The 18,906-nt window shown below is 29.4% G+C and overlaps 1 protein-coding gene across 1 annotated transcript in view; it reads right to left on the bottom strand.

Moving 5' to 3' along the window:
- Positions 1 to 10,548: 10,548 nt before the first annotated feature.
- The window catches only part of LOC143193605 (6-phosphofructo-2-kinase/fructose-2,6-bisphosphatase), a 47,505-nt gene continuing 39,147 nt past the window's right edge, over positions 10,549 to 18,906 (bottom strand). The window contains exons 3-7 of the mRNA XM_076399959.1: positions 16,014 to 16,312; positions 15,687 to 15,953; positions 13,720 to 13,938; positions 12,516 to 12,794; positions 10,549 to 12,421 (exon numbers count right to left, since the gene is read on the bottom strand). Of these exons, the coding sequence (XP_076256074.1) occupies positions 12,236 to 12,421; positions 12,516 to 12,794; positions 13,720 to 13,938; positions 15,687 to 15,953; positions 16,014 to 16,312 (1,250 nt within the window). The 3' untranslated portion in view covers positions 10,549 to 12,235. The remainder of the gene's footprint in view (positions 12,422 to 12,515; positions 12,795 to 13,719; positions 13,939 to 15,686; positions 15,954 to 16,013; positions 16,313 to 18,906) is intronic.

Below are 18,906 nucleotides of genomic sequence, written 5' to 3'. Positions count from 1 at the left end.
ACATATAAAATAGAAATACTTCTAATAAATTGGGGCAATTATAGCATCGTGATATGTATACCATTTGAAAAAGTCTATCCCATTCAGCAATAATGAATATATAAAAAATTATTCTGCATTAAAATATGAAGAACTGAGTTAACTGTGATCCCACTTGCTATTACCTTGTTCTTCAAAATATCATTTAAACCACTTTACGTTTTATACTAGGTGCATGTATTCTGTAAAAGGGAATTTATTGAGAAAAATTGATACAATATATTTTGTTAAAAATATTTTCTGTTAAGTTTTGCAACTTATTTCCACATTTATAGCAACATGTTGACAAAAAACAACAAAAAACCCACGCATTTCTTCGGCATTTTGAAACCATGCATTAGCAAAGATCTGCTGCATCGATCTGAATAAATAGTAATCAGAAGGGGCTACTGGTGAACACGCTGGTTGCGCCACGACTTCCCATTCCTCTAGCTGTAACAATACATCCTTCGTAACTTGTGCAAATTTTGCAACGTTGTCATTAAAGAAGACGACTTTATTTGCTATTTGATTTTTTGCAACAATACCATTTTTCTGATTATTTAATTAAGGTCAATAACACACTATAACTTTCTGATCCCATAACATACACACCACTTTTTTATGACCGTGAATATTCCGCTTTTATATCAATATGAATAGCTGTCCTGGAATAATACACTGATTTGTTGCATTTGGTATTGCCGCAATAAATCCAGTTTTCATCGCCAATCACAATACGCCACAAAAAACTGTTCCTTTCTACCTAACAACTAGTAAAATCCCAACCCGTTGGAACGGCTCGAAATTGAATTTGTAGCCAATTCGTGTGGTATACATTCTGCCTCTATTTTCGTCAACTTTTAAACAGATTTAACAGTTATTGGGAAAAGTTTAAGTAGAGTTTTCGCCGAGTAATCTTGCATTTCATAGTCTTTAAACTTTTTTGTCAATTGATATCATTCAAATTGTAGCTACATAAACCATAAGCAAAGTCATCATCTTGTCTGACAAAGGTTATTATAACAATCTCACGTTCCAAGAGTTTCGAGGGTTACACTGTTGCAACTTCAATGGAAAATTCATCAGACATAATACTTTCTGATTACCACTAGGTTAGTTCGAAGCAGCATAGTTTGGCTGGCACACAATTTCGAATTGCTAAAGATTACAGATATTTTATCACAGAATATGTAGATATTATAGTGTAAGTACACCAATACTCTAATATATAAACATACTAATTAATATATTATAACATATCTTAGCGCGGCCATTTAAATCTAACAAATATAATATACAAATACACCACACCAATTAAAAATATAAAATACCATGAAAACACAAAGCTCCAAAAATGTATTTGTCAAAATTCACCTGTCAAACCTTGGTTTTAGTCAGGCTATTTTTATTTTATTTTATAATTCTTTAAGTACTTTAACTTTATCACGGCTAAGTAAATCACAACTATTAATACAAATCTGAACAAACACATGAATTACAAAATCAATGAATCAAAAAATATGGATATTGATGGAAAAACGTGGATATGACAAATAATTATTCAAAATACATAATATGTTTGCTATCAATCATATTGTTTGATTTGGTTTAAGCATAATTAACTGGAACTATTTATATGAATGAATTGAAAATAATACACTCACCCGTATATGCCGGAGTTGAAACTGCAATCAGTTGATTTAAGGTCAAAGAGGGAAACCCAACCGAAGTCACCAAAAAGACAGAACTCAGTTCGAAATTTAATGGCTTCTACATTTTGGAATATGCACATAACATTATCCATCGTTACACAGAAAGGCTAATGCTTATAATGTCAGAACAATTACATGTGTCAGATACATATTCACCAAGACAACGCAATCGTTGCTAAAATGTGCATACGTTGAAGTTTCAGTTGTTTTCCAACAATTTTTATTCGTTTATGTCGTTTATATCATATTTTCGTCTATTCAAAATAGCACTGAACTCACGTCAGCTCATTATATCGAATGTATTGTCGTAGTTTGTAAATTCGTTTTAGAATCAGACAATATCTTCCTTCTCATTTTATTCTAGTTAAAAAGAGATTGTCTGATACGTTTGAACCTGTAACCGAATCAGCCTGCAAAAATCGTCCGGTTTTTAAACGTCAAACAGAAAACGGCAGACGCACTTTCTTTGTTTTGATAAATTTAAAATCGTTGTTTATTATTAATCGGATGTAAAAATGCCGAAGCCAGGCAGAACATATTGCATTTCTACTCAATTACATCCAACAGGAACGAGATAGTGGAACCCCCTCTAACCAGTAAAATTCATCAAAGAGGTAAGCATTTTTAAGTTGCTATGATTTTTATAGAAAATATTCATTAGCGTGTTGTAGCTGCACTGAATATTAGTATGGGCACGATCACTGAAATGTATCTTAAAAAATATATATGTTAAAAAATATAATCTTGGATTCACCAAAAAGAAACCATACTCATACGAGGCGAGTGGCGAATCAAGAATAGCTTGATGTTAGCTCTGTTAGAGATCAAATATATGAAATGTATAAAACCAGTGAGTATTTTTTCCAATATAAACATAATTTAATATAATTATTTCAGAAGAAATTATGAATCTGGAAAGTATCGATAGAAAGCTTAGAGATATGCAGCTCTTTGAGGGATATAGGACATCCTGTCATATATTGTTGGGTAATATAGTAAATGGTTAAAAGATCCACGAAGATGGAAGCTCCACATATTGCATTAAAAAATATAATTTTAAAAAGCATATAATAACATCAAGACCTATAAGATATCATCAATGACTTATTTCAATTTTGTGTATTTAGATGAGACATGGATATTTCTGAATGGGACCAACAACCCAATGGTCACTCATGGTAAGATGATAATAAAAATGTGGTTAAAACAACAAAAGTTGATGGAAAGTTGGAATAATAATTGATAAGGCTTTATTAGTCATAACATTTATTAATAATTCATAGCAGATATATTTTTCTTCATGCTGCAAACAGGAATGGTTAATAAAACCTTCGGTTTGGATGAGCTCGACCAGACAAATTGAAGAAGAAATCAACAAATGTTGGAATCGTGAACAAATGTTAGATCGATCGGAAATTAACAGCTTAGTTATTCACTTGAATGAATCTTTCTTAGTATGGGATTGATATATCCAATGCTGACAATTTCCAAGACAGGATGATGAGTGGAAACAACTAAAGGTGAGTATATAATTAATATACAATAACTGTAGGAAATATTATTGTAGAGTATAAAAGATTTATGTTCACAGATATGTGTGTAATTGTTCAGAAAATACCTGAACATTTGCTTAGAATGTGTGAAGAAAGAAAGATTACTGTTTTGCAGATATAGCAAATGCATTAGGGAGAATGCAGTGATTAAGTCTAGTTTTATCAAGAAAGATGCTACAGGTAGTAACAGAACAAACTGATGTGAAATACAAGGAAACACTGTGCCGAGGGAAACAAGAACTAAGCGTAAAAGGTAAATTGCTTTCTAATGAAAATAAAATATATTACTTGGATACACAATTGTTAATTAGACGGATTAGGACTCCAGGGGATACCACTACATAAAAGCGTTCAATGTAAATATAACAAAACACAACCCTAACCGATAAACTATTATAACTGTATAATTAATAGTAGTTTTAAATCATTCGATAATATATGCATTCAATGTACTATAATGTTAAAATAGATTATATTTGATAACAGTATTTTTGTTTAATTATTTTATTTAGATTAGAATTTTATTGTATGTCAAATGCAAAATTGAGTAAAACTCAGAGTTGATAGGGTATCATTACGACGTTTTCACGTCATGAATTCAAATAACGTGAGTTCACTGTTTTATTGAACGGATTATTTATCAATGAACTTTAGAATTAATTTTCTATAAATATGGCGAAGATACTTTCTACAATCCATGGCATGCTCGTATCTCTTTTAAGGAGTTACTTTGGTCTAAATATACCAACGTCACCAACAACCTAAAGCGACCATTCAATATTTTCAAAATATCGATTTTAAAATACTTGAAAAGTTAGTATTAAAAGGTATAGGGGATATTTCTTCAACAAACCAAGCTTTATTAAATAGTTTTAAAAATGATCATTTTTGTTGAGCAATCTTTATAACAAAGTTAATCTTTAAAAATCTACCCTGTATATGTCCTGTATAAAACCGAGCAACATAATAATAAATTAACACATATTCAGGGCGTTAGTTGGAAAATTTAAATACCTTAAATTTGAATTCCCGGTTTGAATTATTAATCGTGCATTTGCAATACATATTTTAAGCCTGATCACATATTTTAAGAGTAATGATTCATACGTTGCATAAAGAAATTTTATCAAAAGGATTCTGTAATCAATAAACCAACGCCAGCACCTGCACTGTTTTAACGGAAGAAAACGTGCGACAAGTGTATGATTAAGTTATTGCAAATCCACGACATTCTTCACTAATATTCAATAATTGTATTAGCTATTTTCTATTCCTCAGTACGTCAATCAGTATAAGCTTTAAAGGAGAATTATTATGTTTTCTATACAACACAAATTACATGTCTTTTGCAACAAATTCTATTCTATTCTATCTGTTCTCATTTAAAAGGTTATGAGAATAAACAAAATTGCAGATATTGGATCACAACTACTCCAAAAAAAGACATTAATGAATGTTACAAACTTCCCCAATTCATCAGATATAACGCCTTTTGATTACCAATTGTCCAGATCGATGTTCTATCCTCATTCATTCTAATGAACCTCACCTTTAACATTGAAGAGATATTGATTTCTAGAATGAAAGCCAATGCTTATACTGGCAATCGCTAAGAACTTATAGCTACATATACAATACAACTTTTTTTTTTTCAAAAGTAGGAAAGAAACGTCCAAATTTTGACTGAGTAAACAATTCAATTTTTCTTTGTAAGTTCATGAGGAACCCTTTTCATTCGTTATCTTATCTTATATAAAAGACTAAAAAATATTGTTAGCTTAACTTTTAATTATATGGCGATATCGCAGGATGAAAATTATCGGTCTACCTTAATATTTAAAAAAAAGTCATGGACTTTTTCAACAACGGGCTGGGCACGACGAACCAATGAACTTCATATTTAGCATTAAAATTTCTAAAATGAAAGTAAATGCTGATACTGGCAATCGCTTAAGAACTTATGGCTATATGTACAAATCAACTTTTTTTTTCGAAAATAGGAAAGAAATGTTCAAATTTTGACTGAGTAAACAATTGAATTGTTCCTTGTAAGTTTATGAGGAACCTTTTTATTTCGTTATCTTGTCTTATATAAAAGGCTAAAAACTGTTGTTATGATTAATAATTAATTCTATACCGCTACCTAAAATATCTAGAATGTTACCTTTCAACCTTATAAATCCATCTATTAAGAAAACTCAAAATTACTTTTTCCCTTGCAATGGATATAGAGATCGCACTAAACTATATAAGAACTGCACAAAATACCACACTGCATGTAATTCTGAGAATAAACTAGTATATGTACAAATATTTTATTTTAAACTGTTTGTAAACTATTTTGTGGAGAAAATTGTCGTTACATAAAAGAAAATAACATGGAAATATTTGTAGACATATATCTTTTATAACCACATACAGACAACAGTGAATGCATATACTTTCGCCCATTACTTTACCAGCAAGCCAAATAAAAACATTTAGTCCATAAAAATTTCGTTTGGAACAAAAAGAGTATTTCAAAATATATACTAACAAATTAATACAATGAAAAAATATTTTGTTAATATTAATTTATTATAAATAAAACTAATTCTTTTTCGAAATTATTTATTAATGTTAAGAATGAATACTTAATATTTCTACAAGTTACATCATAATACTCAAAGTAAAACTTAATTTGATACTACTAAGTGACAGTAATATTTACAATAAAAAATCCTTCAATTTAATTGACAATGAGTCATTATAAAAAAATTTAACGATCAATAATTTATTAATACTAATTGTAAAACTATGTTATCAAAATATATTATAAAAATATTAAGCGCTATTGATATTTATAAAAAATAAATAAATATTAAATTATAGTAATTATATAAACAATATGCTAGATGAAATGTTTGTATGTATTTTGATCAGGGATACCTGTTAGTGAAAATGCGAAGTGTCAATGTTAAAAAAATGTTAAACAACCTAACCAAACTGTTAAATTCGATTTTGACACTTCTTTAAATAAAATAACAGTTTTACACTTCACCGTTCAACCAGGCGCCCTCTTTCTTTTAAATAAAATAGTTTCTGCAAATAAATTAATAGACTTTGTGTTTAAAAACCTTTCCCGTGTTATAATTTGCATTATTTTTTGAATAGAAAAAATCTACTATTGAAGCCCATTAAATAATTTTAGAGCCACATGATGATGTTGAACCGTCATATTCCATTTGTTGCTTTCGATTTTGAACAATCTAAAAATGGAAATTTTGACGTCAGTGGTACAGAACATCCTGGGGGGGGGGGAGGTAAAAATTAAAGAAAATGAATTACAAGACTTACGGAAAGAAAATCCGGCTCAAAATCTCAAACAAATTTTAGATAGCTAAGTTTCCATTAGGTTACATGATGGAAAAGGCCAGCAAGAAGGAAAATTGCTATTATACGAAATGACTGAAAATGTAATTCGAAACCGTTTTTGATAACGTTATCACGACTGACAATGAAAAACGATTATACTATGACAATCCCAAGAGTAAATAATCATTGGTTAGATCAGGAGAGCCATCGACAGTGACGCGGAATATTTATGGCTAAAGTTTTGCAATGTATATGATGAGATTAATAAGGTGCAGTGTATTATAATCTGCTAAAACTGAATGACATTGTTAGTTCAGATTTATACCGGCGTTAATTGAGCAAGCTGAATAAACTATTGTTGCAAAAAAGATCAGCAGGAGCAAATAACAAACACAATCTTATATGTATTTATCTTGTTATCTAACGCTTTGCCGCACTCAACGTACTTCTCAGGCATAGCGTATATTTGTTCAGCATTGTTTGATTGCTACACATAAATATTGAGGCAATCCGAAAATGGAACGCCGCCTAACAAGCAAGATGGAAAAAGGTTGTAGAAAATGATGGAAAATATTTCAAACCGAAACCTTATCGTGGCCTTTTGTGGTTTTAAAAGGATCAGACTCATAGTTACGGAACTCCTAATCGCTAGGCTATATGACTACTTAACAACATCTCAGATGTATAGGACAGCATTTAGTAAACAACAAATTTGGCAGTGCATGATATTGTTAGACCTGCGGCACCAAGAGTCGCATATAGTAGTACAAGTACATATACAAGTAGACACTCTCCGATCACTGATCACAGTTATTAGAATGTGGTTTTTGGATTCTCCGTTTATATATTATCTACAGTGCTTGTGTGACATTGACTTAGGTCAACTGTAATCGTGAATAGATCTCGGTCAATAGTATCATCGATACCAATGCCAGAGGTACCAGGTATGACATAAAGGAGATTTTTGTAATGAACTGCTGCAGACTATAAAACACTATAGTCAATAAACCAAGCGAAATGCTAAATCAAAAATTACAATTAAGTGGCAACTAAACAGGTCATAGTACTGACAACATTCGATCTAACACGGCTCGGGTTGTTCAGGAAACCCTTGATCTTGGTATAGGAAATTCTAACGAAGGCGGCATATTCCCCAGACTTGGCCCCATCCTACCAAGCACACCTAATATATCAATGTATAAAATTTTAATTTACAATATAATGCAGGAAGAACATAGATTTTTATTTTCTCATTCTATACAAAATGTCAAGGTCCACCGTTGACAAAATTAATGACAAAAATGTTTAAATATTTTAAGAATATTTTGCCTTACAAGAGGAAGGTCATAATACTCAGTATCTTCATTATCAGTTATTACCCAATATTTTAGGACAAATGTATAAACTCGCCAAAAGCGATTCTAACCTCAAACATTATCTCCATTTTAGATTATAAACACTTTTATCATGATATCTCGATTAAATTTTTTTGTTTCTCCATTATTGTCACTATACTGGTTGTGTAAACTTGTTTTGTGACATTCAACATCATTCAATTAGACATAATTCAAAGGCACAATTGATTTTTTATTTAATAATAAAAATACTATTGGGTAATATAATATACCATTTGGTAAAATAAACAGTTGTTTATATTACACAATGTATATCTAATTAGAAAAATTCGCGGTACTTATTAATTAAATTACTCAACATTAAATATATATAGTGCAGATTGAGAAAACACAACCAATCAGACCAAATATATATTCATTCCATGCCTTGAATTATGAGAATCACTACATGATTTAAAATTACTAAGTGAGTAGTAAAACTGAGTCTAACATTATCCCCCTTGTTTATCATGAAACCAACACCTGATGATCGATAAGTTGTTAATCTTCAATACACAACGTTTTTAACCGCTGCCATAATACCAATATCATCGTAAATTAAACATTTAAACAAGAAAAGAAAAATATTAAATTCAATTATTAATCCAGTTATTTTTAATCTTATACAACATAACATATACCATATTCATTTGTAAATTTGCAATATATTAATTATTCAATTAATAATATTTAATTAATCCAGTACTAAATTAATTTAATTTTTGATTTATAAAGTTATTCGCATTTTTATATTTTGTACTATAATAAAAATTGAATCATTCAAAGATATTAAATTTAATTTTATATTTTGTCAGAATTGAATGTCATTATTGTTACATATCAGTTGTATATATTATTTGTAAAAATATCATCAAATTATACTTTTAAAAAATTTGAAATAGCCAAATTACTAAAACAAAGGATAGCAATTAAGTAATTATATTTAAAACAATTTAAAATAATATAATTTCATGGTAAAAAATTGAACAATAGTTTTAGTGCAATTTTTTGGTGCTAAACAACTGAATACTTATTATAAACATTTTTTTTTTCAATTAGTTTAGTATTTCGTCATTTTATTTTCAATGATTAATTGATAATGAAATAAAAATAGTTTTAAATTGCAGTAAGCATTTTCCACAAAATAACGCACCTATTCACGTAGACAGAGCACTATAATTGTTGAATTAAAATACGAATTATTTCAAAATCCAACTCCCTCTGAGTTCTGAACACCAAAGTGTATTTAACGAAAACAATTTTCTTCAAAAGAATAATCAAACTTTACAGGCCATATAAGAAACCACTACAACATTGGAAGTCCATAAATTGAGACCACCTTTTGAATTACTGTATTGGAATTTTAAAAATTATGGGAGAAAATAAGGTAATTACTACAAACATAATTAAATATAAAAATATATTATATATATTACTAATGTATTTATTATATCACAAATCCTATTAATAGTTTTATTTGCTTACAAAATTGTAAAAAATTGGTGAGATTAAAAAGTAGTAGTAGATTTAAGTTTCAAGTATAAATATCAAAGTTTGCTATTACCTTTAAATAATAAAATGCATTGCAGAGTTGTGTGTTTATGCTTACATAACAATATTTTGTTACACATTGTGTAGTCCACCAAAAACCATTTCAAAAGGCTTAACTGCAGATAAGTAGAAATAGCAGTATTATGCATTTTTTACATTGCTATTATAAGGTCCTACTGAAATTCGAGCAGTTATACAAATTTTAAGATGGGTATAAATAAATCTTCACCGCTCAGATAAATCATATAATCAAATAAACAATATGAAACGCTACGAATCCTTTTGAAGGAGGAATGTTAGAACTATGAGGAAGTTCATCACACACTAATATATAAGTATTAGATTCCTAATAACGTGACGTGACAACGTGAATCATTCAATATGCCAGTGAGTTTTCTGAAACTTGCCAATCTAATCAATAAGTTCAAACTTTATATATTAGACAAGTAACAAGTAATAAGTAATGAGTCCTAGAACGCACTATATCTCTCCCCATAATATATAGTGGCCTTCCTAGGAAGAAATAACCTTAAGATAGATAATAGAGTGGGAACCATGGAGGAAAACATACAATATTGCTAAATTCTAAGCTTTATTATAACACAAAATTGAGAGAACATCCTTTCACTATTATATGTTTTGTGCAATGATCACACGTAGATGTTACATTCATATATAAAAGAGTGAGAACGGCCTGACCTCCATTCTCATGAAGAATGAAATTAATGATAGGCTTTAATGTTTTTTTTTTGTAAATAAAGCATTAGAGCTCACGAAAAAAAAAGGAAATCATGATTTTAGTATTACAAAATCACTAATATATAATTAGATATTAGATTTTTTGTTTAATTCCACTCATTTTGTTCTTATTATTTAAGTAAATTTTAAGTGTCTTCTTTTAGACAACTAAGTAAATATGTCTATGTATATATAGGAAAGAAGGTTAGCAATAAAACGCCAATATTTTTACAACTATTTATTCCTGTCTAATTCTTAAAACAGAACTTGGAACAACAGTTTAGTTCTCTATATGAAAATAAAAAATGCTCTATTTCAATCACAGTTAATCCTAGCTTAAACATACATTTCAAAATACCAACGTGTTATTGCCACAAAAATTGGAAGGAATTCTTTCATGTGAATTGAAAAACTATTTCTTCCCAGTAAATTGTTCTTTTCCTTTATTAGCCCATAAGCTTAAAACAACCCATTGTATAATAAAATTCTTCAAAATCTCTATTCACCTAAATTTTAGTTTTTAACTTCTTATCGACTAGTGCAAACACTATGAATGATATTAGAACTGCATTTAATTGATGTTTAAAAATATATTGTAGACCTAAAATAAAACTACATAAATCTATATAAACTGATGACAAAATTAACATATAAGATGTTTCTGAGATGATCTTAAAAATAGGAAGTTATAGGAAGCCAACATTTTCAAAACAGCTCTTAAGTGTCTAAATATATATTCTTAAGAATCCTCTATAATCTTAATTTGCAAGTATCTAACTAAAAGTTGCAATATCTATTTTCGTTGTTATAAACTTGTCCCTAGAATATATAGTAAAAGTCCTGATTTCCTGGTTAACCATTGCACTCCGAATTTAAAACTGCGAATGAATTTTAAACTGATATGTTAACTGTATATAGCCAATAATAAATTTATTTAATGTTAACAGGTAATGCAGAATAAATATGTCGATGATAGTTTTTATGTCTAAATCTAAAAATATATTCAAAAAAAATCACAACCTCTTTTAGATACTTGATATAAACTAATTATTGAACACTTGTTTCGATTTTGGCTTTAAAAGCACAAGAATTGACCTAGTGATTCAGTCTATCTTCGCAGCTGGTTGTTGAATACCTCACAAAAGTGCTTTTCCCAATATTTCTTGTGCAAGTGATATTGCTAGATGTAAAGCAGCGGTATGATGCACGCGTTCGCAGTAGAACCTTTATATATTTTGTCTACTCAAACAAAAAATAAGCTAAATGTTAGCCAATTGTTTTGAAAACAAACGAGCATAAAGTGGGAGATGAAGATAACGAAAATTTCTGCATCACTAACGAAGTCATACCATAAACAACATATTTAAAATTTTACATATTTTTTAACAAGAAACGCTTAAACATATTACAGTACAAATCAATCAAATCTTTAATTTGATTTTATAAGCTAGAATCTAAACAGCTCCCTGAAATATATGCTACATTTATATATTTGATGAGATTAATATGTTTATTCACATAAACATATATCTTCAAATAAATCAACATTAAAATTAATCATCATACTAAAGCTGCTTATTGGTATACTCTAAGTACTTCAAATTTTTCACATCAAGAATTAAACAAAGTTATTTTGTTCATAGCAAACAATGTTAAAAAGAACAATCTAAAATATAAACTATTAATTATACAAAACAAATGAGCAAACAAACTTTCCAATGTATAGCTTTCGCCGGTAAATAAATTTCATCTGATATATCATTTTTCGAGCTAGTGCTAATCCAGCTGGATCAATAGAAATCTGACATCTCTATTTGCCTTAGAAAAATCAATTTTATTCACAGGACACTGATCCGAGTACTATCACCTTAGGCGATAACCAAAGCTGGATTACATATGAATATTCAGCTGTTTAAGTGCACGTAGTAAGAGTGCTATTCAAGCTGGTAACAGATTCAAAATGAGCTGGCAATGTTAGAAGAGCTTCTTCTGCGGATCGATCTTCCGAACAATTCAATGGTTTGGCGCGTGTAGTGTTTACACATTCTATTGGCATCTTAATGGTTTCCATGTTGTAGTTATAACCTTGCAGTGTAATCTAGAATGGAGAAAAAAAGAAGTGAGTTTATACTATATTACTAGAAATACACATGATCCAAAATAGATTTTGTATGTCTGCCAAGTTTACTCACTTTAATAATAGTATGAAGCGGCACGTGGACATATGGAGTTTCGTCTGGTGGTATTTCCAAAAAGTAACCGAGCACGCAACGAAGCACGGCTTGATGAGATATTGTCAAAACGTTGGTTTCGCACTCTAATTGGGTTAGAACTGGTACCAATCGCTGCATAACATCAACATAGGATTCACCTTGCGGATAGCGGTACTTCAACTTCTCCCGATCTCTTAAAGCCAATTCTTTCGGAAAACGTTCTTGTAATTCCTCGTAGGAAAGATTTTCGCATTCGCCCTAGAGGAAAAACTAAATTAATATATGTCTTTACTGTTAACAATTAGATGATATGACTGTGAAAATGATAGTGACGATATTTTAAGTTATATTATCTTTGTTCATAAAACTGAAATTTTAAAAGGAGAAAGACGAATTCAAACGGACATTTAAGGCTGTTAGTTCATCACTAAATCATGTTAATTATATTGTCATATAATAAACAAAGATAATGAATCATTTATTTATGTAAAAAGGGATATACTTTTTTTAATATTCTTTTAATACTTTTAAACAAATTTGGTGCAGATTCTAACATATTTACATTTTGAAATCAAACATAGATTGTCGTAACATTTGGCAGAAAATAAATGATTTGATGTTGTAAGGCTATTTTTGATTTTTTCTCAAAAACCAGATTTCGTAAGAAAAGTCAAATACAACGTTAAAATGTATCTACAAAACCTACATTAAAAATATTTTTAGTATACATATTTTAGGATATATACATTTTTAAGTATATTTTTTGGTTTTAGTATTTGAACAACAAAATTTTTATATAAATAATTAGTTTGCATTAAGTAAACATATTTCGATATTATCAGAGTCAAAATACGTTTTATATTTACTATCAAACCATTCAGTAAATATTTGTAATAAAACGTGTATTAATTTTAACAGCCGAATATTTGTCATGACCTAAAAATACCATCAATAATAGTATTTTCATTTTTCACACGCTTCATAAATCCAAAACAGGTGTGATTATTGCTTTAAAAGAAGAAGCGCTGTAAAAACAAATAAACGTTGTAATATTTACCTTTATATAAGTATTTACAAAATCAGCAATGTGCCATAGTAAATTAAACACATTCGAAGACAATTTAAGAAAATGAAGATGTTTCATACCTACCAACATCCCTTAGTCCACGCCCTTGATACTTACCGACCAGATCTCGTCCAATTCATGCAGATGCTGTTGTGGGGCGTTGATATGAGCGCTGGTGGCTTGGGTTCTTTTAAGAGTGGACGTCCAGACCTGGAGACTAGGTAAGTTCAAGGCGTGGATATGTTTAGCCAGCGACTTTGCGTACATGCGACCTCTTGGTGATAATTGAGCATCGCCTCCAATACGTCCTATGACGTTAAATTCGCTCTCACCATGCTGTATGTAAATAATGTTATGATTTAGTAACAGTATTAAGAAAGTCTACAAGTAGTACTAGCGTGTATGATATATCTATATTATATTATATCATATTATATGGTTAACTTATAAATCTAACAAAAGTAATTCTAGAACTTACAGGGATTCGTTATCAAAAGTGTTTATAGAAATGACCATATATGAGGATATACATAAGGATATCGGAGAAAACAATAAATAAATTCTTATGCGGACAATTAAAGAGTTACCAGATTATGTATCAATATAGAGCATAAAAAAGGCACATGAACATGCTAAACATGTGAAAATCAGAAAAATATTAGTGGTAGTATATTGTTGCGTTTCGAAGTATGGTTATTAAAAAGGAAGGATGAGAAGGGATTAGCAGTATGGAAGACGAACGTTTTAAGAATATTTGGACGATCACAGACTAAGGATTATGTAAAAGATATAGTGAGATGATAGATGTGAAGTGAAAGAAAAATTGTTGAATAAGAGTAGTTAACAAAATTTAAGTAAGTGATGGGCCTTCCAGGTCTGTAAAACTATTGCATATGTGTATAATATCAAATAAAACAATTTGATTTAGACTCGAAATTACTTATTATTAAATCAAAACGAATATATTTTAGAGGCATTTTGACAGGCAAATATTTGGAATATTATAATAAAAAACAACAAAAAAAAGTTTAAATTACTTATATCAATAATGTTCAGGTATCAGTTGATTATGAACGAATTATTATTTTAGTGAATCTTTAAACATGGATCTAATTTCGAGAACAAATATTTATTCGAAGCCATGCGTAGGAAAATATTTTGATCTCCAGCAGAGAGTGTATAACAAATTCAAACATCGCAAAAAAAGCGTCATAATTCCGAGAATTGTATATTTAGCAGTATTCTGCGAATGTCTACTTTTAAATATAGAATAGGTTCACGTATTTTCCCTGTGATATCGGTGAAAGAGACGAGATACTGGAAATGTAGTTGTCGCCCAAGCAATTTATTTTTGGGATAATATGTAGACAATGTGGTGTCAAGCTAATGAGAACGCACTTGTCGATTCTGCCAGACAATGACATATATTACAATATTCAAAAATAAGATAGAATTTATGTTGAGGTTAAAAAGCCTATTAATATAATTTGAAATTGTATAAAATGAAGTAAATTGTGCCTTACATTGAGATTTCAAAATTTATTTTTAATTAAAGATAGAATGTCCAAAATCACAAAGATGATGCATATATTTTTTTAAATATAGAAAGAAAATTTTGTTTAAATCTGACGCCATAACATTAACGGTCTAACATATTTGGGCAGACATTATATTAATTTTGTCAAATTTAAAAATCACTAAAAACAAAGAGCTTAGTTATTATTTAAAACATAAAATATACAATTTAAAATCCGAAGTTCGAAAATAGATCCAAATTTATCTTACAACCTTAATAAAAGATACTTGAATCAACTTAGAATTTTAAATTTTAATTGTATTTTTAAATACCACAGTATCAATAAATTTAGGAGCATCATCCTCAACATGTGTACAATAGTTTGAAATTGGGCCAAAGATTCTTATTTCATAATGTATATATGCTGTTATATTGTTCAGTTAGACAAACTATTTAGACTTATTAGATTACACTTTAGCTAACAGCGCTCGGCTTTTAAAATTGAATTTAAATAAAAAAAATACTATTAAATACTACAATAAATTGTTCTATGTGAATTTTATCTTACCCTGCTGAAATACAGAGTTTGTTGGTACGGTTTAGCAGTAGAAATATAGGATAATATCTTGCTTTCTCTAACACCAGTAACTCCATGGGCAATAACACCACCCTCGCCGCCATCAAGTAGCTTTATCATGGGACAAGGTAATTCCCACAAACTTCCCAAGTTGGGTGACTCATACTGTGCTTTATAGTGAGCCATTTTCAAAGTTAGATCTTTCAAAGCTTGCTCAGTTGCCATATCACGGTAATCCGCACTGTATTGCAATATTTCCTAAAACATGATTGTAGAAATATTAGATAAAATGAAATACACATAGTTGTTAAGTCTAACCTTGAAATTCCTTTCAAGAAGAATAGGATCTTCGCAGACACATTCGATAAACATGACCCTGTAACCGCGATTAGTATGAGCGAGATCGTAGATTTCTTGGCGTTGTGATCTTGATACATTCGGCCCGTCTAGTATGGCTACGTAATGACCACTTTGGCCCAGCCAGTCACAAGCATCCTCCAAACCTTCACGGAAGCTCTTTTGGCGGATGCGCCAGGCAGGAAGGTTATCAGCCCTGAACATCTCATGGGATTCATATTGTTTCATGCGTTTACGCCTGTATTCGGAAATGTCGTAAACTGTAAAAGAGAAAGTGGGATTATTTAGTACACATTAATACGCTAATGCATTATTTGGATAACATAAAAATAATATAACCAACGGAAATTAATTATGACTAAAACTATATTCTTATTTTAATGTAATCTATTATATGTTTTCTCATATAACTGATATCAATACAGATAAATCAATTAAACAACAAATATTTATAGATATAAAAACTGTGTTATATACCAGTTATTATATCATATCGATTTATAAACTATTTATTTTTGAAAATACTGCCGTGAATATCACAATGGTACTTGAAATGCCTTTAGTCAGCTTCCCTTCAATCAACGTAATATAGATATGAAAATATGCAACACTGAAATACTAAAATTAATACATGATATTTAATAGATCAATAAATCCCTGATGTATTAATCAGTCGCATTTATCATTATTAATCAAACGTATTACATCAGACAGTTCTATTGTATGGTTCCTTTTAAATCCCACGACGTGAAAAACAAATTTCAATGTCATTCCAAATGTTATCGGTCCTGTTATTTCATTTTATTTTAGTTAAATGTTCAGAAAATGAACGAAGATTCACCGTAATAGTTGTCATGATCCTATTGGTACTGACATAAAATTTTTATTTTTATATTATAATCAAAATGAATTAATATATATATATATATATATATATATATATATATAATTAATGTATATAATATATATTAATTAATAATAATAATGAAATCAATAAATGTAATTAATAATATATTAATTAATGTTATTAAGTTGATGGACGTTGAGTTGATGGGAATATTTGGAAACGTTCAAGCTGTGACATGTACGAGCAGGCAAAACTAATCCAATATTTCATGGTGATAAGGAGACTGTCTCAGCAAATAAGAGGATATATAAAATTGTGGACTCTATTCCATCAACACATCAATTTCTAAATTTTCTCTACAATAAAAAGACAAAACCTAGGTACCTTTTTGTCGGCTTGACAAAAGGTACCTAGGCTTGAGTTTAGTTGGGGTTTATTACACTAGGTTTTCTGCACTCTCCAGAATTTCAATTAACTGTAATTGGTTTTATATCTAGTCAGCAGAGAGGCTATTGTAAAAACAATGTCAATTGAATATTTTACTATTATTTTATAAAGTTTATTCTTTTCGCTAGATGGCAACATCCTGGGTCTATTGTTTACCTTCTACATAATCATATGTTTTTATTCTGTATTTAAAATACAAACGCACATCCATGTAATGGATGCTTCGTACGCAATGAAAGCTTCGTACATTTCTAAAATCATAACATAAAAGTGATATGGTAAAACTGACCACGACCCTATCAGCTGATACCAAAACAAAGTTGCGTCATAATTAAAACAAGTTTTAAATATTATTTGAATATAAACTATAAAGTCGTTTCATAAACGTAAACGTAAATGAAACGTTCACCATTGCTACATATCGACCTGCTCTATAATGGCCCGAATAGCGCGGAGAAAATTTAATCAGCAGGAACCAAAATATTTAAAAATCTATTTTGAAATATAAAGGTCAAGCCAAAAACACGCATTTAAATGAGAAGAAAATCCTTCGGCCTGTTCTATTAATTGAGGACACGTGTAGATTTCGAATTCGAGAGAGGTTTGGAGCTTCGAACCCATTCAATCCAACTAGCGTATGCCAATAAATGACGTTAACAAATAGTGTTCAATAAACACAAAATAAACCTGTTAAATATTTGCATACAAATCGATCATATAAATAATGAAAATAATATTTCCACTCTTTATTTAATAGGAACAGTAGGTAAACTAACATCAATATAAAAATGTCAGTATTAAATAAAATTAAATTATTGGTCAACACAGTATATCATTTGAAAAGTCGCCGGTGTCGCCTAAATATGATATGTAATAAAAATGTAGATAACATTAGTAAATACCAATATACAGATAGGAGATTTGGCCAGGAAACAATTATTTAGGATGTTTTGGTACTGATATTTCAATTTCAAAATCAAAAAAACATGTATTCATTAAACGTTGCAATAAAAAATGTGATAAAAAAGTATTAGGCATATATAATATAACACTTCTTGGTAAATAAAGACTATTTGTGAATAATTTTACTGCATTTAAAAAAAAATAAGACCATAAATATTTGTTGGGTACGTTAATGTTACAGATTAAGAACACCTTTGGTAAGACTATATTATTGCTGATGAGGTAGTCAAATTAAAAGAAACAATTAAAGAATATTGTATTTAAGCTTGACATTAAAAGAAAAATGATCGTTATACTAGCCGAGTTCTAATAAAGTGACGTTTCTTACATAACCATTAAAGACATATCATTTTCTGAAGCGGATTTCAAATATAATCAGTACAATAGAAAAAGTGGCGATTAGCACTGTAATAAAATCAATGAACCAAGGACTTTTCAGTTATAAATTATTGTAAATTGAACGATTTATAGCAGATAGCGGAAAATACTTAAGTATTATTAAAAAATATTCGCACAATTATGCATTCAAATTTCAGGATATTTAGTATAATTCAAATCGTCCTCCAAATGTTTACATGAATTCATAAAATGTTAAAC

Source organism: Rhynchophorus ferrugineus, unplaced genomic scaffold (assembly GCF_030347505.1).
Source record: "Rhynchophorus ferrugineus isolate W39M unplaced genomic scaffold, kcgeb_rfMv2 rfM1, whole genome shotgun sequence".
In the NCBI taxonomy this organism is placed as follows: domain Eukaryota; kingdom Metazoa; phylum Arthropoda; class Insecta; order Coleoptera; family Curculionidae; genus Rhynchophorus; species Rhynchophorus ferrugineus.
The sequence above is the reverse complement of the archived record's forward strand: the minus strand, read 5'-3'. Positions and strand labels throughout refer to the sequence as shown.